At 53.2% G+C, this 26,004-nt stretch overlaps 1 protein-coding gene across 2 annotated transcripts in view; it reads right to left on the bottom strand.

The window, feature by feature from the left end:
- NSL1 (NSL1 component of MIS12 kinetochore complex) overlaps positions 1-26,004 on the bottom strand; it is a 68,131-nt gene that overhangs the window by 21,851 nt on the left and 20,276 nt on the right. For both annotated transcript variants that reach the window (XM_075339152.1, XM_075339153.1), the window contains exons 4-5: positions 11,602-11,732; positions 10,766-10,820 (exon numbers count right to left, since the gene is read on the bottom strand). In XM_075339152.1, coding sequence (XP_075195267.1) covers positions 10,766-10,820; positions 11,602-11,732 — 186 coding nt within the window. The remainder of the gene's footprint in view (positions 1-10,765; positions 10,821-11,601; positions 11,733-26,004) is intronic.

The following is a 26,004-nucleotide window of genomic DNA, read 5'->3' as shown; positions in this document are numbered from 1 at the left end:
CGGGTGCTGGGTCTCCCAATAGGAGCTAGAAGAAAAGGAATTTACGGTAAGTAACAAAATTCCCTTCTTCTTCGGCGCTCCATTGGGAGACCCAGACGATTGGGACGTCCAAAAGCAGTCCCTGGGTGGGTAAAGAAATACCTCATGTTAGAGCTGCGAAGACAGCCTTCCCCTACGGGGAGGTAACTGCCGCCTGCAGGACTCTTCTACCTAGGCTGGCGTCCGCCGAAGCATAGGTATGCACCTGATAATGTTTGGTGAAAGTGTGCAGACTCGACCAGGTAGCTGCCTGGCACACCTGTTGAGCCGTAGCCTGGTGTCGTAATGCCCAGGACGCACCCACGGCTCTGGTAGAGTGGGCCTTCAGCCCTGATGGAACCGGAAGCCCAGCAGAACGGTAGGCTTCAAGAATTGGTTCTTTGATCCATCGAGCCAGGGTGGCTTTTGAAGCCTGCGACCCTTTGCGCTTACCAGCGACAAGGACAAAGAGTGCATCCGAGCGGCGCAGGGGCGCCGTGCGGGAAATGTAGATTCTGAGTGCTCTCACCAGATCTAACAAATGTAAATCCTTTTCATACCGAAGAACTGGATGAGGACAAAAGGAAGGCAAGGAGATATCCTGATTAAGATGAAAAGAGGATACCACCTTAGGGAGAAACTCCTGAATGGGGCGCAGCACTACCTTGTCCTGGTGGAACACCAGGAAGGGAGCCTTGGATGACAGCGCTGCTAGCTCAGACACTCTCCGAAGAGACGTGACCGCCACTAGAAAGACCACTTTCTGTGAGAGACGAGAAAGTGAAACATCCCTCAGAGGCTCGAAGGGCGGCTTCTGGAGAGCAACTAGTACCCTGTTTAGATCCCATGGATCTAACGGCCGCCTGTACGGAGGGACGATATGACAAACCCCCTGCAGGAACGTGCGCACCTGAGAAAGTCGTGCTAGACGCTTTTGAAAAAACACGGATAGTGCCGAGACTTGCCCTTTAAGGGAGCCGAGCGACAAGCCCTTTTCCAACCCAGATTGCAGGAAGGAAAGAAAAGTAGGTAACGCGAATGGCCAGGGGGATACTCCTTGTGCAGAGCACCAGGATAAGAAAATCCTCCACGTTCTGTGGTAGATCTTAGCAGAAGTGGACTTCCTAGCCTGTCTCATGATGGCAACGACTCCTTGGGATAATCCTGAAGACGCTAGGATCCAGGACTCAATGGCCACACAGTCAGGTTCAGGGCCGCAGAATTCCGATGGAAAAACGGCCCTTGGGACAGTAAGTCTGGTCGGTCTGGTAGTGGCCACGGTTGGCCGACCGTGAGATGCCACAGATCCGGGTACCACGACCTCCTCGGCCAGTCTGGGGCGACGAGTATGACGCGGCTGCAATCGGATCTGATCTTGCGTAGCACTCTGGGCAAGAGTGCCAGAGGTGGGAACACATAAGGGAGCCGGAACTGCGACCAATCTTGCACTAAGGCGTCTGCCGCCAGAGCTCTTTGATCGCGAGACCGCGCCATGAACGTCGGGGCCTTGTTGTTGTGCCGCGACGCCATTAGGTCGACGTCCGGCACCCCCCAGCGGCGACAGATTTCCTGAAACACGTCCGGGTGAAGGGACCATTCCCCTGCGTCCATACCCTGGCGACTGAGGAAGTCTGCTTCCCAGTTTTCTACGCCCGGTATGTGAACCGCTGATATGGTGGATGCTCTGTCCTCCACCCACAGCAGAATCTGCCGGACTTCCTGGAAGGCTTGCCGACTGCGTGTCCCTCCCTGGTGGTTGATGTATGCCACCGCTGTGGAGTTGTCCGACTGAATTCGGATCTGCTTTCCTTCCAGCCACTGCTGGAAGGCTAGTAGGGCTAGATACACTGCCCTGATTTCCAGAACATTGATCTGAAGGGTGGACTCCTGCTGAGTCCACGTCCCTTGAGCCCTGTGGTGGAGTAAAACTGCTCCCCACCCTGACAGACTTGCGTCTGTCGTGACCACTGCCCAGGAAGGGGGCAGGAATGATCTTCCCTGTGATAATGAGGTGGGAAGAAGCCACCATTGCAGAGAGTCCTTGGCCGTCTGGGAAAGGGAGACTTTCCTGTCCAGGGAAGTTGACTTCCCGTCCCATTGGCGGAGAATGTCCCATTGAAGTGGGCGCAGATGAAACTGTGCAAACGGGACTGCTTCCATTGCTGCCACCATCTTCCCTAGGAAGTGCATGAGGCGCCTTAAGGAGTGCGACTGACCGTGAAGGAGAGACTGTACCCCTGTCTGTAGTGACCGCTGCTTGTCCAGCGGAAGCTTCACTATCGCTGGCAGAGTATGAAACTCCATACCAAGATACGTTAGTGATTGAGTCGGTGACAGATTTGACTTTGAAAAGTTGATGATCCACCCGAAAGTCTGGAGAGTCTCCAGCGCAACATTCAGGCTGTGTTGGCATGCCTCTTGAGAGGGTGCTTTGACAAGTAGATCGTCCAAGTAAGGGATCACCGAGTGTCCCTGGGAGTGCAAGACTGCTACCACTGCCGCCATGACCTTGGTGAAAACCCGTGGGGCTGTCGCCAGACCAAATGGCAGAGCTACGAACTGGAGATGTTCGTGACCTATCACAAAACGTAGAAAACGTTGGTGCCCTGTAGCAATCGGCACGTGGAGATAAGCATCTTTGATGTCTATTGATGCAAGGAAATCTCCTTGAGACATTGAGGCAATGACGGAGCGGAGGGATTCCATCCGGAACCGTCTGGCGTTCACATGCTTGTTGAGCAGCTTTAGGTCCAGAACAGGACGGAACGAGCCGTCCTTTTTTGGAACCACGAAGAGATTGGAGTAAAAACCTTGCCCTTGTTCCTGAAGCGGAACAGGGATCACCACTCCTTCTGCTCTTAGTGAGCCCACCGCCTGCAGAAGAGCCTCTGCTCGGTCGGGATGTGGCGAAGTTCTGAAGAACCGAGGCGGAGGACGAGAACTGAACTCTATCCTGTACCCGTGAGACAAAATGTCTGTTACCCACCGGTCCTTGACCTGTGGCAGCCAAATGTCGCAAAAGCGGGAGAGCCTGCCACCGACCGAGGATGCGGAGGGAGGAGGCCGAAAGTCATGAGGCAGCCGCCTTGGAAGCGGTTCCTCCGGTTGCTTTCTTGGGGCGTGAATGAGCCCGCCAGGAATCTGAGCCCTTTTGCTCTTTCTGAGTCCCTTTGGACGAGGAGAATTGGGCCTTGCCGGAGCCTCGAAAGGACCGAAACCTCGACTGCCACCTCCTTTGTTGAGGTTTGCTTGATCTGGGCTGGGGTAAGGAGGAGTCTTTACCCTTGGACTGTTTAATGATTTCAGCCAATTGCTCACCAAACAGCCTGTCTGCAGATAGTGGCAAGCTGGTTAAACATTTTTTGGAAGCAGAATCCGCTTTCCATTCTTTTAACCACAAGGCTCTGCGCAAAACCACCGAGTTGGCAGACGCCATTGAGGTACGGCTCGTAGAGTCCAGGACAGCGTTGATAGCATAGGTCGCAAACGCAGACATTTGCGAAGTTAAGGACTTCACTTGCGGCACTGCTGGACGTATGATAGAGTCCACCTGTGCCAGACCAGCTGAAATAGCTTGGAGTGCCCACACGGCCGCGAATGCTGGAGCAAATGACGCGCCGATAGCTTCATAGACAGATTTCAACCAAAGGTCCATCTGTCTGTCATTGGCATCTTTAAGTGAAGCCCCATCCTCCACTGCAACTATGGATCTAGCCGCAAGCCTGGAGATTGGGGGATCCACCTTTGGACACTGGGTCCAGCGTTTGACCACGTCAGGGGGAAAGGGATAACGTGTATCCTTAAGACGTTTGGAGAAACGCTTGTCTGGATAAGCCTGGTGTTTCTGGACTGATTCTCTGAAGTCAGCGTGGTCCAGAAAAGTACTCAGTTTACGCTTGGGATACCTGAAATGGAACTTCTCCTGCTGTGCAGCTGCCTCTTCTGCTGAAGGGGCTGGGGGAGAAATATCCAACAGTCTATTGATGGCCGCTATAAGGTCATTTACCATGGCGTCACCATCAGGAGTATCCAGATTGAGAGCGGTGTCAGGATTAGACTCCTGTTCACCCTCCTCTGTCTCATCACGCAGAGACTCCTCTCGCTGAGACCCTGATCCACGTGATGACGTGGAGGGTCTCTCCCAGCGAGCTCGCTTAGGCTGCCTGGGACTGTCATCTGAGTCAGAGCCTTCAGCCTGTGATGCCTGGGACCCCCTTGAAGCACGGATTAATTCCAACTGAGGGGGACCGGGGAACATTGACGCAGCAGTGTCCATGGTCTGAGTGACCGGCCTGGCCTGCAAGGTCTCTAGGATTTTTGTCATAGTGACAGACATCTTGTCAGCAAAAACTGCAAACTCTGTCCCCGTCACCGGGACAGGGTTCACCGGTGACTCTGCCTGGGCCACTACCACCATAGACTCCGGCTGACGAAGTGGCACAGGGACCGAACATTGCACACAATGGGGGTCTTTGGAACCTGCCGGTAGATCAGCCCCACAAGCGGCACAAGCAGCGTATACAGCCTGTGTCTTGGCACCCTTGCGTTTTGCGGATGACATGTTGTCGTCTCCTCAGAGCAATATAGGGTATACAGCCAAGAAGCGACCTTACAGTGCAATATATATATATATATATATATATATGGTATAGAGAAAAAAATACACCAATATAACACTGTGGCACTAGTGGGGCCAGCACTAATGTGCTGCTTACCGCCCGCTTAACGCGGGTGTGGTCGCCAGAAATCCCTTGTCTGGGTCTCCCAGAGCCTGTGTCCGTTCTCCAGCCAGACTGCATGTAGGAATGGCTGCCGGCGTCCTGTGGAGAGGGGCGGGCCCTGGGCGTGTGCAGACAAAGAGCGGGAACTGGCGTCCCACTGTGCCCAGTGAGAGGGCTGGAGTATGTAAATCAGACTCCAGCCCTCGGCGCTGACTATCGTACAGCGTCTCTCCCTTGCCCTGATTGACAGGGTGGGGGCGGGAACGAAGCGGAGCTAGGCCGCAAAAGCCGGGGACTAGATTTATAAGCGCCGCCGTCGTAAAAGCACGGCCGGCGCTAAGTCCCCGGCGCACCACAAGTCTCAGCCGCGCCGCCGCTCCAGGGGCGGCCGGCGCGGCAGTCCCCAACACATAAAGTCCCTCAGCGAAACTGCAGTGACTGTAACCCCAGCGCGCGGCGCTACTGTCCCCGGCGCACTAGCACACCCAGCAAGTCTGGAGTGTGCGCGGCCTGTCCATACGGGGACACAGAGTACCTGAAAGTTGCAGGGCCTTGTCCCTGAACGGTACCCAGCTCCGCATCCAGCAGGTTCTACGGGTCTGTGGATGGAGCCCGGCCTCAGGGCTTGGGGGCCGGTAAGATCCCACTTCCTCAGAGCCCTCAGGGGGATGGGGAAGGAAAAACAGCATGTGGGCTCCAGCCTCCGTACCCACAATGGGTACCTCAACCTTAACAAACACCGCCAATAGGAATGGGGTGAGAAGGGAGCATGCTGGGGGCCCTAGTATGGGCCCTCTTTTCTTCCATCCGATATAGTCAGCAGCTACTGCTGACTAAACAGTGGAGCTATGCGTGGATGTCTGACCTCCTTCGCACAAAGCTTGAAAACTGAAGCAGCCCGTGATCCCACGGGGGGTGTATAGCCAGAAGGGGAGGGGCCTTACACTTTTTAGTGTAATGCTTTGTGTGGCCTCCGGAGGCAGTGCTATACACCAATCGTCTGGGTCTCCCAATGGAGCGCCGAAGAAAAACCCTTTTCCATTCCGGATTGAAGGAAGGACAGAAAAGTGGGCAAGGCAAATGGCCAGGGAGTAAAACCCTGATCAGAGCACCACGACAGGAATATCTTCCACGTCCTGTGGTAGATCTTGGCGGACGTTGGTTTCCTGGCCTGTCTCATGGTGGCAATGACCCTGAAAACGCTAGGATCCAGGACTCAATGGCCACACAGTCAGGTTGAGGGCCGCAGAATTCAGATGGAAAAATGGCCCTTGAGACAGCAAGTCTGGTCGGTCTGGAAGTGCCCACGGTTGACCCACCAAGAGATGCCACAGATCCGGGTACCACGACCTCCTCGGCCAGTCTGGGGCGATGAGGATGGCGCGGCGGCAGTCGGACCTGATCTTGCGTAACACTCTGGGCAGAAGTGCCAGAGGAGGAAATACATAAGGCAGTCGAAACTGTGACCAATCCTGAACTAATGCGTCTGCCGCCAGAGCTCTGTGATCTTGAGACCGTGCCATGAATGCCGGGACCTTGTTGTTGTGCCGGGACGCCATTAGGTCGACGTCCGGCCTTCCCCAGCGGCAACAGATCTCTTGAAACACGTCCGGGTGAAGAGACCATTCCCCTGCGTCCATGCCCTGGCGACTGAGAAAGTCTGCTTCCCAGTTTTCTACGCCCGGGATGTGAACTGCGGAGATGGTGGATGCTGTGGCTTCCACCCACAGCAGAATCCGCCGAACTTCCTGGAAGGCTTGACGACTGCGTGTGCCGCCTTGGTGGTTGATGTATGCCACCGCCGTGGCGTTGTCCGACTGAATTCGGATCTGCCTGCCTTCCAGCCACGGCTGGAACGCCTTTAGGGCTAGATACACTGCCCTTATCTCCAGCACATTGATCTGAAGGGAGGACTCTGGCTGAGTCCAGGTACCCTGAGCCCTGTGGTGGAGGTAGACCGCTCCCCACCCTGACAGACTCGCGCCAGTCGTGACCACAGCCCAGGATGGGGGCAGGAAGGATTTCCCCTTCGACAAAGAAGTGGGAAGAAGCCACCACTGAAGGGAGGCCTTGGCTGCCCGAGAAAGGGAGACGTTCCTGTCGAGGGACGTCGACCTCCTGTCCCATTTGCGGAGAATGTCCCATTGAACTGCCTCCATTGCTGCCACCATCTTCCCTAGGAAGTGCATGAGGCGCCTCAAGGGGTGCGACTGGGCTCGAAGGAGAGATTGCACCCCTGTCTGTAGTGAACGCTGTTTGTCCAGCGGAAGTTTCACTATCGCTGAGAGAGTATGAAACTCCATCCCGAGATATGTCAGCGATTGGGTCGGTGTCAGTTTTGACATTGGGAAATTGATGATCCACCCGAATCTCTGGAGAGTCTCCAGAGCAATGTTCAGGCTGTGTTGGCATGCCACCCGAGAGGGGGCCTTGACAAGAAGATCGTCTAAGTAAGGGATCACAGAGTGTCCCTGAGAGTGTAGGACTGCTACCACTGTTGCCATGACCTTGGTGAAGACCCGTGGGGCTCTCGCCAGGCCGAAAGGCAGTGCCACGAACTGAAGGTGTTCGTCCCCGATGGCGAAACGCAGGAAGCGCTGATGCTCTGGTGCAATCGGCACGTGGAGATAAGCATCCCTGATGTCGATTGATGCTAGGAAGTCTCCTTGGGACATCGAGGCGATGACGGAGCGGAGAGATTCCATCCGGAACCGCCTGGTTTTCACGTGTCTGTTGAGCAGTTTGAGGTCCAGGACGGGACGGAAAGATCTGTCCTTTTTTGGCACCACAAACAAGTTGGAGTAAAAACCGTGACCCCATTCCTGAAGGGGAACAGGGATCACCACTCCTTCTGCCTTCAGAGTGCTCACCGCCTGAAGAAGAGCTTCGGCTCGTTCGGGGGGCGGAGATGTTCTGAAGAAACGAGTCGGAGGACGAGAGCTGAACTCTATCCTGTAACCGTGAGACAGAATGTCTCTCACCCATCGGTCTTGGACATGTGGCCGCCAGGCGTCGCAAAAGCGGGAAAGCCTGCCACCGACCGAGGATGCGGTTTGGGGAGGCCGAAAGTCATGAGGATGCCGCTTTGGGAGCGGTTCCTCCGGCGGTCTTTTTAGGACGTGACTTAGACCGCCATGAATCAGAGTTCCTCTGGCCCTTCTGTGGCCTGTTGGACGAGAAGAATTGAGACCTGGCTGAGGGCCGAAAGGACCGAAACCTCGATTGTACCTTCCGTTGTTGAGGTCTGTTTGGTTTGGAGTGGGGTAAGGATGAGTCCTTTCCCTTGGATTGTTTAATGATTTCATCCAATTGCTCGCCAAACAGGCGGTCGCCAGAAAATGGCAAACCGGTTAAGAACTTCTTGGAAGCAGAGTCTGCCTTCCATTCACGTAGCCACATGGCCCTGCGAACTGCCACTGAATTGGCGGATGCTACCGCCGTACGGCTCGCAGAGTCCAGGACAGCATTCATGGCGTAGGACGCAAAAGCCGACGCCTGAGAGGTTAAAGACACAACCTGCGGAGTAGAGGCACGTGTGACTGCATTAATCTCAGACTGACAAGCTGAGATAGCTTGGAGTGCCCATACGGCTGCGAATGCCGGAGCAAAAGACGCGCCTATAGCTTCATAGATGGATTTCATCAGGAGCTCTATCTGCCTGTCAGTGGCATCCTTGAGCGATGAACCATCTGCCACTGCAACTATGGATCTAGCCGCCAGTCTAGAGACTGGAGGATCCACCTTGGGACACTGAGCCCAACCCTTAACTACTTCAGGGGGGAAGGGGTAACGTGTGTCATTAAGGCGCTTAGAAAAGCGCTTGTCCGGGAAAGCTCGGTGTTTCTGGACTGTATCTCTGAAGTTGGAGTGATCAAGAAACGCACTCCGTGTACGTTTGGGAAACCTGAATTGGAATTTCTCCTGCTGAGAAGCTGACTCCTCAATCAGAGGAGTAGGAGGAGGAAGTTCTAACACCTGATTGATGGACGCTATAAGGTCGTTTACTATGGCGTCCCCTTCAGGTGTATCAAGGTTGAGAGCGGCGTCAGGATCAGAGCCCTGATCTGCCACCTCCGCTTCATCCTCCAGAGAGTCCTCCTGCTGAGACCCTGAGCAGTGTGATGAAGTCGAGGGACGCTCCCAGCGAGCCCGCTTAGCCGGTCTGGGACTGCGGTCCGTGTCGGAGTCCTCACCGTGGGACCTATGAGTCGCCCCAGGAGCACTTTGCTGCGCCGACCGAGGGGGGTCTGAGGGCAATGATTCAACAGTGCCCGGGGCCTGTGTTACCGGTCTGGACTGCAAAGCTTCTAGTATCTTAGCAGACCATCTGTCCATAGACTGAGCCATGGATTGGGAAATAGACTCAGAAAGTTTGTCAGCCAAAACTGCAAACTCTGTCCCTGTCACCTGGACAGTGGCAGCAGGTGGTTCCACCTGGGCCGAGGGTCCCACCAGTGGCTGAGGCTCCGGCTGAGTGAGTGTCACAGGGGCCGAGCATTGCACACAATGAGGGTAGGTGGAACCTGCAGGTAGCATAGCCGCACATGAGGTACAGGTTGCAAAATAAGCCTGTGCCTTGGCACCCTTGCTTTTTGCGGACGACATGCTGTTGTCTCCTCTTAGAGCAACCAGTGAGGGTATATAGCCAAAAGCAAAGTGCAGCCGTACAGAGTAAATGTATACAATATAAGCATATAAATATACACTTCTGCACCCAGGGGGGCCAGCACCTAGTAACAGGTGCTGCTTACCGACCGCTCTCAGCGGTTGTGTGACCACCAGATTCCCTGCCTGGGCCTCCCAGAGCTGTGGAGCTCGGTGTTGTCTCCCCTCTGAAGTTCTCCAGCGTCAGAAGTACTGATAGGAATGGCTGCCAGCGTTCTGAGAGGAGGAGGGAGCCGTGGGCGTGCCTCAGAAAGTGCGGGAATCTGGTGCCCCGCAGTGCTCAGTGAGGGGGGAGGAGGATACCTCAGTATGCTCCAGCCCTCACCGCTGACATGTAGTCTAGTGTCCCGCCCTCACTCCTGACTGGCAGGCTCGGGAATTTGCGGTACTAGGCCGCAAAAGCCGGGGACTAAATTTATTAGCGCGGCCGGCAAACAAGCGCGGTCGGCGCGGTAGTCCCGGCGACGCAAAACACCCGGCAGGTGCTGCAGCGTCCGTTACACAGGCGCTCTATGCGCCGTCCCAAAGGGGACACAGAGTACCTCAGAGGAGCAGGGCCTGTCCCTGAACGATACCCGGTCTCCTGTCCAGCAGATTCCCCCAGGGGCTGCGGAGGGAGCACGGTCCCAGTGCCTGGTGACCGGTTAGGATCCCACTTCACCCAGAGCCCCTAAGGGATGGGGAAGGAAAACAGCATGTGGCTCCAGCCTTTGTACCCGCAATGGGTACCTCAACCTTAACAGCACCGCCGACCAGAGTGGGGTGAGAAGGGAGCATGCCGGGGGCCCTGTTATGGGCCCTCTTTTCTTCCATCCGATATAGTCAGCAGCTGCTGCTGACTAAAATGTGGAGCTTGCGTGCATGTGTGCCTCCTTCAACACAAAGCATAAAAACTGAGTAGCCCGTGATGCACGGGGGGGTGTATAGGCAGAGGGGAGGGGTTTACACTTTTAAGTGTAATACTTTGTGTGGCCTCCGGAGGCAGAAGCTATACACCCAATTGTCTGGGTCTCCCAATGGAGCGACAAAGAAAATACTATTTTGATTAAGCATAACAAATGTTGTTTGCAAACTCAATTTTTTGGTTGCTAATGAGTGCAGCACTTACAAGCTCTTTGCTACTGAGTTTGTAAGCACCTCCTTGAAGCTGGATCTTTCTAGCTTTAGTGCCTGTTTTATAAACCATTTCTGCTTGCCGGCTCTGAAGCCAAAAGCGACCCCCGGCTCTGAAGCCAAAAGCGGGCCCGGCTCTGAAGCCAAAAGCGACAACCCGGCTCAGAATCGTCTGATCATGCCGTTAATTCCACTGCCTGCATTCGGTAGGATGAACCCAAGCTATAAACGTATGACCATGCACTCACCAGAATTTGGGTCAAGCCTTAGCTCCTTTGGCTCCACTACCGGTTTATAGTGATCCTGTAGATAAAAAGAAACTCTATAAATCACATCCACATAATTAAAGAGAATGAAAAATGCCTCGGATCTATAGAAGTTTAACAGCTCTTGATTAATTATACATCAATGATATCACTAGATGATCACCTGGACCTTATGTAAATGCTGGCCTACGATCTGGCATTGCTGCCTCTTGTTCAAGCTTTCTATAGTTTGCCTACTTTAACTGTAAAGAACCCTTTATTGTCCTGATAACTCTTCCACATGTATTGAACATCTCCTCATCCTTAGTAAAGTCTCCACAGATCTTTATATTGACCCGGCATAACGGGGCCCTTCTGCGGCCGGCTATACTGACACCCTGTAGCCTTCACTCTCTGGCAGAGCGAGTATCTCTTATGAATGAGGAGAGAGTCCGCCGCTTCTCTTACATGAGAACAGAACGATCAGGCATATTGAAACCCAACTGCACAATCCTTCTCTCCTGCAACCCCAGAGTCAGAAGATCCCAAGCACATCTGATCCTGTCAAAAACAGCAAGTTCAGCCATAATTTCTCATCAGAGGGTGAAAACTCTATATTTTTAAGTGACTGGAGGGTAATATAACCAATAAATAAAACGAAAACTGGGTTAAAATGTCTCCAGAGTGGCTTACAGCAAGCGAGTCCTCGTCTTGAGGTGTGGCAGGTCCCCTCTACATTTAATTAGACCTACCTAAAAAAAAATGAGTGCTATACCCCAGATTTTGGATCAGTTCATTGTTGGGCTGATGCTTGGATATATATAACGTCATCCACGTACCAGTATTTCTCTTTCAGCTTTCAGCGCTTTTATAAAGTGACGCACTATTTTTTCGGGATATCGTTTTCGCCTCTGTGTAGTCTCTACGATGGCTTCATCGAATTGGTCTTCAAGGTTTCTAATATCAGTTTCTGCAGGGAAAAGAAAAACAGATTATGTCTCTACTGCTTATATCAAAGAAAGAAGTGAATACTGAGAAGTCTCATAACTGAAACAGAAGTAACTCTGTCCAGCCAAATATCACCAGAGAGCCACTCTCAGCCACTTTATACAGACCCTATTATAAAGTGCAGTAAAATCTAACACTGGGGGATGTATTCTTCACAAATTGTGCAGGAATTTTTAAAACGCCATTGATTCCAAGAATGGGAGGGATTAAATGAAGAGGCGGCTAAAAATGCGCTGTCACTGCCACAATTAAGTCCCAAGGCATTTTGCGTTTCTCCGGGTTTTTTTTTTCCTCTCTTCTGAGAGCCGTAACTTTCTTATTTTTCCGTCAATCTTCCCATATAAAGAAGGGAATTTTGTTTACTTACCGTAAATTCCTTTTCTTCTAGCTCCAATTGGGAGACCCAGACAATTGGGTGTATAGCTTCTGCCTCCGGAGGCCACACAAAGTATTACACTTAAAAGTGTAAAGCCCCTCCCCTTCTGCCTATACACCCCCCGTGCCTCACGGGCTCCTCAGTTTTGGTGCAAAAGCAAGAAGGAGGAAAAGTTATAAATTGGTTTAAAGTAAATTCGATCCGAAGAAATTTCGGAGAACTGAAACCATTCAACATGAACAACATGTGTACACAAAGAACAACAGCCCGAAGGGAACAGGGGCGGGTGCTGGGTCTCCCAATTGGAGCTAGAAGAAAAGGAATTTACGGTAAGTAAACAAAATTCCCTTCTTCTTTGTCGCTCCATTGGGAGACCCAGACAATTGGGACGTCCAAAAGCAGTCCCTGGGTGGGTAAAGTAAAACCTCGTAATAGAGCCGTAAAACGGCCCCTTCCTACAGGTGGGCAACCGCCGCCTGAAGGACTCGCCTACCTAGGCTGGCATCTGCCGAAGCATAGGTATGCACCTGATAGTGTTTCGTGAAAGTGTGCAGGCTCGACCAGGTAGCTGCCTGACACACCTGCTGAGCCGTAGCCTGGTGCCGCAAAGCCCAGGACGCACCCACGGCTCTGGTAGAATGGGCCCTCAGCCCTGAGGGAACCGGAAGCCCAGAAGATCGGTAAGCTTCGAGAATTGGTTCCTTGATCCACCGAGCCAGGGTTGATTTGGAAGCCTGTGACCCTTTACGCTGGCCAGCGACAAGGACAAAGAGTGCATCCGAGCGGCGCAGGGGCGCCGTACGAGAAATGTAGAGTCTGAGTGCTCTCACCAGATCTAACAAGTGCAAATCCCTTTCACATTGGTGAACTGGATGAGGACAAAAAGAGGGTAAGGAGATATCCTGATTGAGATGAAAGGTGGATACCACCTTAGGGAGAAATTCCGGAACCGGACGCAGAACCACCTTGTCCTGGTGAAACACCAGGAAAGGGGCTTTGCATGACAGCGCTGCTAGCTCAGACACTCTCCGAAGTGATGTGACTGCTACTAGGAAGGCCACTTTCTGCGAAAGGCGTGAGAGAGAAATGTCCCTCATTGGCTCGAAAGGTGGTTTCTGAAGAGCCATCAGCACCCTGTTCAGATCCCAGGGTTCTAACGGCCGCTTGTAAGGAGGGACTATGTGACAAACCCCCTGCAGGAACGTGCGTACCTGTGGAAGTCTGGCTAGGCGCTTCTGAAAGAACACAGAGAGCGCTGAGACTTGTCCCTTAAGGGAGCCGAGCAACAAACCTTTTTCCAATCCGGATTGAAGGAAAGAAAGAAAAGTGGGCAAGGCAAATGGCCAGGGAGAAAAACCCTGATCAGAGCACCAAGATAAGAATATCCTCCACGTCCTGTGGTAGATCTTGGCGGACGTTGGTTTCCTAGCCTGTCTCATAGTGGCAATGACCTCTTGAGATAACCCTGAAGACGCTAGGATCCAGGACTCAATGGCCACACAGTCAGGTTGAGGGCCGCAGAATTCAGATGGAAAAACGGTCCTTGAGACAGCAAGTCTGGTCGGTCTGGTAGTGCCCACGGTTGGCCCACCGTGAGATGCCACAGATCCGGGTACCACGACCTCCTCGGCCAGTCTGGAGCGACGAGGATGGCGCGGCGGCAGTCGGACCTGATCTTGCGTAACACTCTGGGCAACAGTGCCAGAGGAGGAAACACATAAGGGAGTTGAAACTGCGACCAATCCTGAACTAAGGCGTCTGCCGCCAGAGCTCTGTGATCTTGAGACCGTGCCATGAATGTCGGGACCTTGTTGTTGTGCCGGGATGCCATTAGGTCGACGTCCGGCATCCCCCAGCGGCAACAGATCTCCTGAAACACATCCGGGTGAAGGGACCATTCCCCTGCGTCCATGCCCTGGCGACTGAGAAAGTCTGCTTCCCAGTTTTCTACGCCCGGGATGTGAACTGCGGATATGGTGGAGGCTGTGGCTTCCACCCATAGCAGAATCCGCCGGACTTCCTGGAAGGCTTGCCGACTGCGTGTTCCGCCTTGGTGGTTGATGTATGCCACCGCTGTGGAGTTGTCCGCCTGAATTCGGATCTGCTTGCCTTCCAGCCACGGCTGGAACGCCTTTAGGGCAAGATACACTGCCCTTATCTCCAGAACATTGATCTGAAGGGAGGACTCTGGCTGAGTCCAAGTACCCTGAGCCCTGTGGTGGAGAAAGACCGCTCCCCACCCTGACAGGCTCGCGTCCGTCGTGACCACAGCCCAGGATGGGGGCAGGAAGGATTTCCCCTTCGACAGAGAAGTGGGAAGAAGCCACCACTGAAGGGAAGCCTTGGCTGCCCGAGAAAGGGAGACGTTCCTGTCGAGGGACGTCGACTTCCTGTCCCATTTGCGGAGAATGTCCCATTGAAGTGGACGCAGATGAAACTGCGCAAAAGGAACTGCCTCCATTGCTGCTACCATCTTCCCTAGGAAGTGCATGAGGCGCCTCAAGGGGTGTGACTGGCCTTGAAGGAGACATTGCACCCCTGTCTGTAGTGAACGCTGTTTGTCCAGCGGAAGCTTCACTATCGCTGAGAGAGTATGAAACTCCATGCCAAAATATGTCAGTGATTGGGCCGGTGTCAGATTTGACTTTGGAAAATTGATGATCCACCCGAAACTCTGGAGAGTCTCCAGAGCAATGTTCAGGCTGTGTTGGCATGCCACTTGAGAGGGTGCCTTGACAAGCAGATCGTCTAAGTAAGGGATCACCGAGTGTCCCTGAGAGTGCAGAACTGCTACTACTGTTGCCATGACCTTGGTGAAGACCCGTGGGGCTGTCGCCAGGCCGAAAGGCAGTGCTACGAACTGAAGGTGTTCGTCCCCTATGGCGAAACGCAGGAAGCGCTGATGCTCTGGAGCAATCGGTACGTGGAGATCTTTGATGTTGGACATCTTTGATGTCGATTGATGCTAGGAAATCTCCTTGGGACATTGAGGCGATGACGGAGCGGAGCGATTCCATCCGGAACCGCCTGGTTTTTACGTGTTTGTTGAGCAGTTTTAGGTCCAGAACAGGACGGAAGGATCCGTCCTTTTTCGGCACCACGAACAAGTTGGAGTAAAAACCATGACCCTGTTGCTGAAATGGAACAGGGATCACCACTCCTTCTGCCTTCAGAGTGCACACCGCCTGAAGAAGAGCATCGGCTCGCTCGGGGGGCGGAGATGTTCTGAAGAATCGAGTCGGAGGACGAGAGCTGAACTCTATCCTGTAACCGTGAGACAGAATGTCTCTCACCCAACGGTCTTTTACCTGTGGCAGCCAGGCGCCGCAAAAGCGGGAAAGCCTGCCACCGACCGAGGATGCGGTGTGAGGAGGCCGAAAGTCATGAGGAGGCCGCTTTGGGAGCGGTTCCTCCGGCGGTCTTTTTTGGACGTGACTTAGACCGCCATGAATCGGAGTTTCTCTGATCCTTCTGAGGCCTTTTGGACGAGGAGAATTGGGACCTGCCCGCGGACCGAAAGGACCGAAACCTCGATTGTACCTTCCGTGGTTGAGGTGTGTTTGGTTTGGACTGGGGTAAGGATGAGTCCTTTCCCTTGGATTGTTTAATGATTTCATCCAATCGCTCACCAAACAGGCGGTCGCCAGAAAATGGCAAACCGGTTAAGAACTTTTTGGAAGCAGAGTCTGCCTTCCATTCACGTAGCCACATGGCCCTGCGGACTGCCACCGAATTGGCGGATGCTACCGCCGTACGGCTCGCAGAGTCCAGGACAGCATTAATGGCGTAGGACGCAAACGCCGACGCCTGAGAGGTTAAGGACACCACTTGCGGAGCAGACGTACGTGTGACTGCATTAATCTGCGCATGACAAGCTGAGATAGCTTGGAGTGCCCATACGGCTGCGAATGCTGGAGCAAAAGACGCGCCGATAGCTTCATAGATGGATTTCAACCAGAGCTCCATCTGTCTGTCAGTGGCATCTTTGAGTGAAGCCCCATCTTCCACTGCAACTATGGATCTAGCCGCCAGTCTGGAGACTGGAGGATCCACCTTGGGACACTGAGCCCAGCCCTTGACCACGTCAGGGGGGAAGGGATAACGTGTATCCTTAAGGCGCTTGGAAAAACGCTTATCTGGACAAGCTCGGTGTTTCTGGACTGCCTCTCTGAAGTCAGAGTGATCCAGAAACGTACTCAATGTACGCTTGGGAAACCTGAAACGGAATTTCTCCTGCTGAGAAGCTGACTCCTCAATTGGAGGAGCTGGGGGAGAAATATCCAACACCTGATTGATGGTCGCTATAAGGTCATTCACTATGGCGTCACCTTCAGGTGTATCTAGGTTGAGAGCGGCCTCAGGATCAGAATCCTGATCTGCCACCTCCGCTTCATCATCCAGAGAGTCCTCCTGCTGAGACCCTGAGCAGTGTGATGAAGTCGAGGGAATTTCCCAGCGAGCCCGCTTAGGCGGCCTGGGACTGCGGTCCGTGTCAGAGACCTCACCCTGGGACCTATGGGTCACCCCAGGAGCACTTTGCTGCTCCAACCGAGGGGGGCCTGGGGTCAATGATTCAACATTGCACGGGGCCTGAGTCACCGGTCTGGACTGCAAGGCTTCTAGTATCTTAGCAGACCATTTATCCATAGTCTCAGACAGTTTGTCAGCAAATACTGCAAACTCCGTCCCTGTCACCTGGACAGTGGTAGCAGGTGGTTCCACCTGGGCCACCAGTAGCAGAGGCTCCGGCTGAGTAAGTGCCACAGGGGCCGAGCATTGCACACAATGAGGATCGGTGGAACCTGCCGGTAGTATAGCCGCACATGAGGTACAGGTTGCAAAGTAAGCCTGTGCTTTGGCACCCTTGCTTTTTGCGGACGACATGCTGTTGTCTCCTCTGAGTACAATCCAGGAGGGTATATAGCCAAAAATCAACAGTGCGACCGTACAGTGTAAATCTATAGCATATAAGCATATATATATATATATATATATGTACACTTCGGCACTCAGTGGGGCCAGCACCTCAGGTGCTGCTTACCGACCGCTCAAAGCGGTTGTGTGATCACCAGATTCCCTGCCTGGGCCTCCCAGAGCCGTGTTGTCTCTCCTCTCCAGCGTCAGAAGTGCTGACAGGAATGGCTGCCGGCGTTCTGTGGGGAGGAGGGGGCCGTGGGCGTGCCCTAGAAAGTGCGGGAATCTGATGCCCCACTGTGCTGAGTGAGGGGGGAGGAGGATACAAAGTATGCTCCAGCCCTCAGCGCTGACGTCCTGTGCAGCGTCCCTCCCTTCCCCTGACTGGCAGGCCTGGGGGCGGGAATATGCGATACTAGGCCGCAAAAGCCGGGGACTAAAGTTATAAGCGCGGCCAGCAAATAAGCGCGGTCGGCGCGGTAGTCCCCGGCGCACTAACACACCCAGCAGTGCTGCAGTGTGTATGGCACAAGTGCTCCATGCGCGGTCCCCCAAGGGGACACAGAGTACCTCACAGTAGCAGGGCCTTGTCCCCGACGATACCAGGCTCCTGTCCAGCAGATTCCCCAGGGGCTGCGGAGGGAGCACGGTCCCAGTGCCTGGAGACCGATTAGGATCCCACTTCACCCAGAGCCCATTAAGGGATGGGAAAGGAAAACAGCATGTGGCTCCTGCCTATGTACCCGCAATGGGTACCTCAACCTTAACAGCACCGCCGACCAGAGTGGGGTGAGAAGGGAGCATGCTGGGGGCCCTGTTATGGGCCCTCTTTTCTTCCATCCGACATAGTCAGCAGCTGCTGCTGACTAAGATGTGGAGCTATGCGTGGATGTCAGCCTCCTTCGCACAAAGCATAAAAACTGAGGAGCCCGTGAGGCACGGGGGGTGTATAGGCAGAAGGGGAGGGGCTTTACACTTTTAAGTGTAATACTTTGTGTGGCCTCCGGAGGCAGAAGCTATACACCCAATTGTCTGGGTCTCCCAATGGAGCGACAAAGAAAGCTTGTTTTTTGCGGGACGAGTTGTACTTTTAAATGAAACCATAAAACGTTTTACCATGTAGTGTGCTGGAAGACAGCAAAAAAATTTCAAGTGTGGAAAAACTACAAAAAATTGTGATCGCACAATGGTTTTTTGGGATATTTCATTCACCATGTTCACTATATGGTAAAACTGATGTTTCTGTGGGATGCATGAGGTCGGTGCGAGTTTGTAGACACCAAACATGAATAGGTTTACTTGTGTCTAAGGGGTTAAAAAAAATTCACAAGGTTTTCTAAAAAAAACAAACAAAAAAAAAGTAGCGTACGTTTTGCGCCATATTCCGAAACTCGTAGCATTCTCATTTTTCCAGATCTATGGCTCAGTGACGGCTTATTTTTTGCGGCTCGAGCTGACGTTTTTAACGGTACCATATTTGCGCAGATGCTATGTTTTGATCGCCTGTTATTGCATTTTGCAGAAAATTTGGATCGACCTTAAAGCGTAATTTTGGCGTTTGGAATTTTTTGCTGCTATGCTGTTTATTGATCAGATTAATTGATTTTATATTTTGATAGATCGGGCATTTCTGAACGCAGCGATATCAAATATGTGTATATTTTTTAAGCCGCTAGGCAAATCGCATGGCGATTTTTTGGATGACATGTGTACCTTCGTTTTAGATTTTCTAATAAAGTTCCAAGTTTTATATCACTGCATTGGTGCCGAGTCCCAAACCCTTTTTCCTTCCATATCTACTCTGAATCACGGACCGGTCTGTCCGGGGGACTGCGGGCATCCATCCTTGCCTTGGAGACTTCATATGGGTGAGCTGAAACCTTCATTATATTTTTTAACCCTTTAATTTTCAATGGGGCGAAAGAGGGATGATTTGAACTCTTGGGTTTCTTTATTTTTTTTTTTACATTTTTTAAAACTTTTTTTTTTTTATTTTACTAGTCCCCCTAGGGGGCTATAGCGATCAGCAATCCGATCGCTCTGCCCTATCTCCAGATCACAGCTACCCAACTGAGATCTGGAGAAAGAAGGGAATTTTGTTACCGTAAATTCCTTTTCTTCTAGCTCCTATTGGGAGACCCAGACGATTGGGTGTATAGCACTGCCTCCGGAGGCCACACAAAGCATTACACTAAAAAGTGTAAGGCCCCTCCCCTTCTGGCTATACACCCCCCGTGGGATCACGGGCTGCTTCAGTTTTAGTGCTAAAGCAAGAAGGAGGAAAGCCAATAACTGGTTTAAACAAATTCACTCCGAAGTAACATCGGAGAACTGAAAACCGTTCAACATGAACAACATGTGTACCCGAAAAAAAACAACAATCCCGAAGGACAACAGGGTGGGTGCTGGGTCTCCCAATAGGAGCTAGAAGAAAAGGAATTTACGGTAAGTAACAAAATTCCCTTCTTCTTCGGAGCTCCATTGGGAGACCCAGACGATTGGGACGTCCAAAAGCAGTCCCTGGGTGGGTAAAGAAATACCTCATGTTAGAGCTGCGAAGACAGCCTTCCCCTACGGGGAGGTAACTGCCGCCTGCAGGACTCTTCTACCTAGGCTGGCGTCCGCCGAAGCATAGGTATGCACCTGATAATGTTTGGTGAAAGTGTGCAGACTCGACCAGGTAGCTGCCTGGCACACCTGTTGAGCCGTAGCCTGGTGTCGTAATGCCCAGGACGCACCCACGGCTCTGGTAGAGTGGGCCTTCAGCCCTGATGGAACCGGAAGCCCAGCAGAATGGTAGGCTTCAAGAATTGGTTCTTTGATCCATCGAGCCAGGGTGGCTTTTGAAGCCTGCGACCCTTTGCGCTTACCAGCGACAAAGACAAAGAGTGCATCCGAGCGGCGCAGGGGCGCCGTGCGGGAAATGTAGATTCTGAGTGCTCTCACCAGATCTAACAAATGTAAATCCTTTTCATACCGAAGAACTGGATGAGGACAAAAGGAAGGCAAGGAGATATCCTGATTAAGATGAAAAGAGGATACCACCTTAGGGAGAAACTCCTGAATGGGGCGCAGCACTACCTTGTCCTGGTGGAACACCAGGAAGGGAGCCTTGGATGACAGCGCTGCTAGCTCAGACACTCTCCGAAGAGACGTGACCGCCACTAGAAAGACCACTTTCTGTGAGAGACGAGAAAGTGAAACATCCCTCAGAGGCTCGAAGGGCGGCTTCTGGAGAGCAACTAGTACCCTGTTTAGATCCCATGGATCTAACGGCCGCCTGTACGGAGGGACGATATGACAAACCCCCTGCAGGAACGTGCGCACCTGAGAAAGTCGTGCTAGACGCTTTTGAAAAAACACGGATAGTGCCGAGACTTGCCCTTTAAGGGAGCCGAGCGACAAGCCCTTTTCCAACCCAGATTGCAGGAAGGAAAGAAAAGTAGGTAACGCGAATAGCCAGGGGGATACTCCTTGTGCAGAGCACCAGGATAAGAAAATCCTCCACGTTCTGTGGTAGATCTTAGCAGAAGTGGACTTCCTAGCCTGTCTCATGGTGGCAACGACTCCTTGGGATAATCCTGAAGACGCTAGGATCCAGGACTCAATGGCCACACAGTCAGGTTCAGGGCCGCAGAATTCCGATGGAAAAACGGCCCTTGGGACAGTAAGTCTGGTCGGTCTGGTAGTGCCCACGGTTGGCCGACCGTGAGATGCCACAGATCCGGGTACCACGACCTCCTCGGCCAGTCTGGGGCGACGAGTATGACGCGGCTGCAATCGGATCTGATCTTGCGTAGCACTCTGGGCAAGAGTGCCAGAGGTGGGAACACATAAGGGAGCCGGAACTGCGACCAATCTTGCACTAAGGCGTCTGCCGCCAGAGCTCTTTGATCGCGAGACCGCGCCATGAACGTCGGGACCTTGTTGTTGTGCCGCGACGCCATTAGGTCGACGTCCGGCACCCCCCAGCGGCGACAGATTTCCTGAAACACGTCCGGGTGAAGGGACCATTCCCCTGCGTCCATACCCTGGCGACTGAGGAAGTCTGCTTCCCAGTTTTCTACGCCCGGTATGTGAACCGCTGATATGGTGGATGCTCTGTCCTCCACCCACAGCAGAATCCGCCGGACTTCCTGGAAGGCTTGCCGACTGCGTGTCCCTCCCTGGTGGTTGATGTATGCCACCGCTGTGGAGTTGTCCGACTGAATTCGGATCTGCTTTCCTTCCAGCCACTGCTGGAAGGCTAGTAGGGCTAGATACACTGCCCTGATTTCCAGAACATTGATCTGAAGGGTGGACTCCTGCTGAGTCCACGTCCCTTGAGCCCTGTGGTGGAGAAAAACTGCTCCCCACCCTGACAGACTTGCGTCTGTCGTGACCACTGCCCAGGAAGGGGGCAGGAATGATCTTCCCTGTGATAATGAGGTGGGAAGAAGCCACCATTGCAGAGAGTCCTTGGCCGTCTGGGAAAGGGAGACTTTCCTGTCCAGGGAAGTTGACTTCCCGTCCCATTGGCGGAGAATGTCCCATTGAAGTGGGCGCAGATGAAACTGTGCAAACGGGACTGCTTCCATTGCTGCCACCATCTTCCCTAGGAAGTGCATGAGGCGCCTTAAGGAGTGCGACTGACCGTGAAGGAGAGACTGTACCCCTGTCTGTAGTGACCGCTGCTTGTCCAGCGGAAGCTTCACGATCGCTGAGAGAGTATGAAACTCCATGCCAAGATACGTTAGTGATTGAGTCGGTGACAGATTTGACTTTGAAAAGTTGATCATCCACCCGAAAGTCTGGAGAGTCTCCAGCGCAACATTCAGGCTGTGTTGGCATGCCTCTTGAGAGGGTGCTTTGACAAGTAGATCGTCCAAGTAAGGGATCACCGAGTGTCCCTGGGAGTGCAAGACTGCTACCACTGCCGCCATGACCTTGGTGAAAACCCGTGGGGCTGTCGCCAGACCAAATGGCAGAGCTACGAACTGGAGATGTTCGTGACCTATCACAAAACGTAGAAAACGTTGGTGCCCTGTAGCAATCGGCACGTGGAGATAAGCATCTTTGATGTCTATTGATGCAAGGAAATCTCCTTGAGACATTGAGGCAATGACGGAGCGGAGGGATTCCATCCGGAACCGCCTGGCGTTCACATGCTTGTTGAGCAGCTTTAGGTCCAGAACAGGACGGAACGAGCCGTCCTTTTTTGGAACCACGAAGAGATTGGAGTAAAAACCTTGCCCTTGTTCCTGAAGCGGAACAGGGATCACCACTCCTTCTGCTCTTAGTGAGCCCACCGCCTGCAGAAGAGCCTCTGCTCGGTCGGGATGTGGCGAAGTTCTGAAGAACCGAGGCGGAGGACGAGAACTGAACTCTATCCTGTACCCGTGAGACAAAATGTCTGTTACCCACCGGTCCTTGACCTGTGGCAGCCAAATGTCGCAAAAGCGGGAGAGCCTGCCACCGACCGAGGATGCGGAGGGAGGAGGCCGAAAGTCATGAGGCAGCCGCCTTGGAAGCGGTTCCTCCGGTTGCTTTCTTGGGGCGTGAATGAGCCCGCCAGGAATCTGAGCCCTTTTGCTCTTTCTGAGTCCCTTTGGACGAGGAGAATTGGGCCTTGCCGGAGCCTCGAAAGGACCGAAACCTCGACTGCCACCTCCTTTGTTGAGGTTTGCTTGATCTGGGCTGGGGTAAGGAGGAGTCTTTACCCTTGGACTGTTTAATGATTTCAGCCAATTGCTCACCAAACAGTCTGTCTGCAGATAGTGGCAAGCTGGTTAAACATTTTTTGGAAGCAGAATCCGCTTTCCATTCTTTTAACCACAAGGCTCTGCGCAAAACCACCGAGTTGGCAGACGCCATTGAGGTACGGCTCGTAGAGTCCAGGACAGCGTTGATAGCATAGGTCGCAAACGCAGACATTTGCGAAGTTAAGGACTTCACTTGCGGCACTGCTGGACGTATGATAGAGTCCACCTGTGCCAGACCAGCTGAAATAGCTTGGAGCGCCCACACGGCCGCGAATGCTGGAGCAAATGACGCGCCGATAGCTTCATAGACAGATTTCAACCAAAGGTCCATCTGTCTGTCATTGGCATCTTTAAGTGAAGCCCCATCCTCCACTGCAACTATGGATCTAGCCGCAAGCCTGGAGATTGGGGGATCCACCTTTGGACACTGGGTCCAGCGTTTGACCACGTCAGGGGGAAAGGGATAACGTGTATCCTTAAGACGTTTGGAGAAACGCTTGTCTGGATAAGCCTGGTGTTTCTGGACTGATTCTCTGAAGTCAGCGTGGTCCAGAAAAGTACTCAGTTTACGCTTGGGATACCTGAAATGGAACTTCTCCTGCTGTGCAGCTGCCTCTTCTGCTGAAGGGGCTGGGGGAGAAATATCCAACAGTCTATTGATGGCCGCTATAAGGTCATTTACCATGGCGTCACCATCAGGAGTATCCAGATTGAGAGCGGTGTCAGGATTAGACTCCTGTTCACCCTCCTCTGTCTCATCACGCAGAGACTCCTCTCGCTGAGACCCTGATCCACGTGATGACGTGGAGGGTCTCTCCCAGCGAGCTCGCTTAGGCTGCCTGGGACTGTCATCTGAGTCAGAGCCTTCAGCCTGTGATGCCTGGGACCCCCTTGAAGCACGGATTAATTCCAACTGAGGGGGACCGGGGAACATTGACGCAGCAGTGTCCATGGTCTGAGTGACCGGCCTGGACTGCAAGGTCTCTAGGATTTTTGTCATAGTGACAGACATCTTGTCAGCAAAAACTGCAAACTCTGTCCCCGTCACCGGGACAGGGTTCACCGGTGACTCTGCCTGGGCCACTACCACCATAGACTCCGGCTGACGAAGTGGCACAGGGACCGAACATTGCACACAATGGGGGTCTTTGGAACCTGCCGGTAGATCAGCCCCACAAGCGGCACAAGCAGCGTATACAGCCTGTGTCTTGGCACCCTTGCGTTTTGCGGATGACATGTTGTCGTCTCCTCAGAGCAATATAGGGTATACAGCCAAGAAGCGACCTTACAGTGCAATATATATATATATATGGTATAGAGAAAAAAATACACCAATATAACACTGTGGCACTAGTGGGGCCAGCACTAATGTGCTGCTTACCGCCCGCTTAACGCGGGTGTGTGGTCGCCAGAAATCCCTTGTCTGGGTCTCCCAGAGCCTGTGTCCGTTCTCCAGCCAGACTGCATGTAGGAATGGCTGCCGGCGTCCTGTGGAGAGGGGCGGGCCCTGGGCGTGTGCAGACAAAGAGCGGGAACTGGCGTCCCACTGTGCCCAGTGAGAGGGCTGGAGTATGTAAATCAGACTCCAGCCCTCGGCGCTGACTATCGTACAGCGTCTCTCCCTTGCCCTGATTGACAGGGTGGGGGCGGGAACGAAGCGGAGCTAGGCCGCAAAAGCCGGGGACTAGATTTATAAGCGCCGCCGTCGTAAAAGCACGGCCGGCGCTAAGTCCCCGGCGCACCACAAGTCTCAGCCGCGCCGCCGCTCCAGGGGCGGCCGGCGCGGCAGTCCCCAACACATAAAGTCCCTCAGCGAAACTGCAGTGACTGTAACCCCAGCGCGCGGCGCTACTGTCCCCGGCGCACTAGCACACCCAGCAAGTCTGGAGTGTGCGCGGCCTGTCCATACGGGGACACAGAGTACCTGAAAGTTGCAGGGCCTTGTCCCTGAACGGTACCCAGCTCCGCATCCAGCAGGTTCTACGGGTCTGTGGATGGAGCCCGGCCTCAGGGCTTGGGGGCCGGTAAGATCCCACTTCCTCAGAGCCCTCAGGGGGATGGGGAAGGAAAAACAGCATGTGGGCTCCAGCCTCCGTACCCACAATGGGTACCTCAACCTTAACAAACACCGCCAATAGGAATGGGGTGAGAAGGGAGCATGCTGGGGGCCCTATATGGGCTCTCTTTTCTTCCATCCGATATAGTCAGCAGCTACTGCTGACTAAACAGTGGAGCTATGCGTGGATGTCTGACCTCCTTCGCACAAAGCTTGAAAACTGAAGCAGCCCGTGATCCCACGGGGGGTGTATAGCCAGAAGGGGAGGGGCCTTACACTTTTTAGTGTAATGCTTTGTGTGGCCTCCGGAGGCAGTGCTATACACCCAATCGTCTGGGTCTCCCAATGGAGCGCCGAAGAAAGCCGCTTTACTTTCAGTGTCGGCTGTATTTCGGCATTGAGAGCAAGTGACTCATGTTAGCTACAGGCGTCATCACATGACCCTGTGCTACCACTGGAAGTCATGTAATCACGTCACGTGACTTCCGACGGGGGCGGGGAAAGTCAGCATAATGGCGGCGCGCATATAGATCTCGCTGCCAGATTTTGGCAGCGAGATGTAAGGGGTTAATCGTTGCGGGTGGAAGCGATTCCACTCGCGACTAGCAGGCACACATGTCAGCTGTTGAAATCAGCTGATATGTGCGCGGATCGCCGCGACCTGCCCACGGCAGGAGGCGGGGATTAACCTAATAATAATAATCATTTTATAATAATTTTATTCATTTATATAGCGCTATTAATTCCACAGCGCTTTACATACATTGGCAACACTGTCCCCATTGGGGCTCACAATCTAGAGTCCCTATCTGTATGTCTTTGGCGTGTGGGAGGAAACCGGAGAACCCGGAGGAAACCCACGCAAACATGGGGAGAACATACAAACTCCCTGCAGATGTTGTCCTTGGCGGGATTTTAACCCAGGACCCCAGCGCTGCAAAACTGCAGTGCTAACCACTGAGCCACCACAAGACTGCAGTGCTAACCACTGAGCCACCACAAAACTGCAGTGCTAACCACTGAGCCACCATGCCTCACACGATCCATAACGTACCCAGCACGTCATGGGTGACCAAGGGGTTAAAAGGGATGTCCACTACTTTTACATTGATGGCCTATCCTTAGGATAAGTAATCAATGTCTGATC

This window comes from Anomaloglossus baeobatrachus, chromosome 3, assembly GCF_048569485.1.
Source record: "Anomaloglossus baeobatrachus isolate aAnoBae1 chromosome 3, aAnoBae1.hap1, whole genome shotgun sequence".
In the NCBI taxonomy this organism is placed as follows: Eukaryota; Metazoa; Chordata; class Amphibia; order Anura; family Aromobatidae; genus Anomaloglossus; species Anomaloglossus baeobatrachus.
Note: the sequence above shows the minus strand (reverse complement) of the source record. Positions and strands in the feature narration are given on the sequence as shown.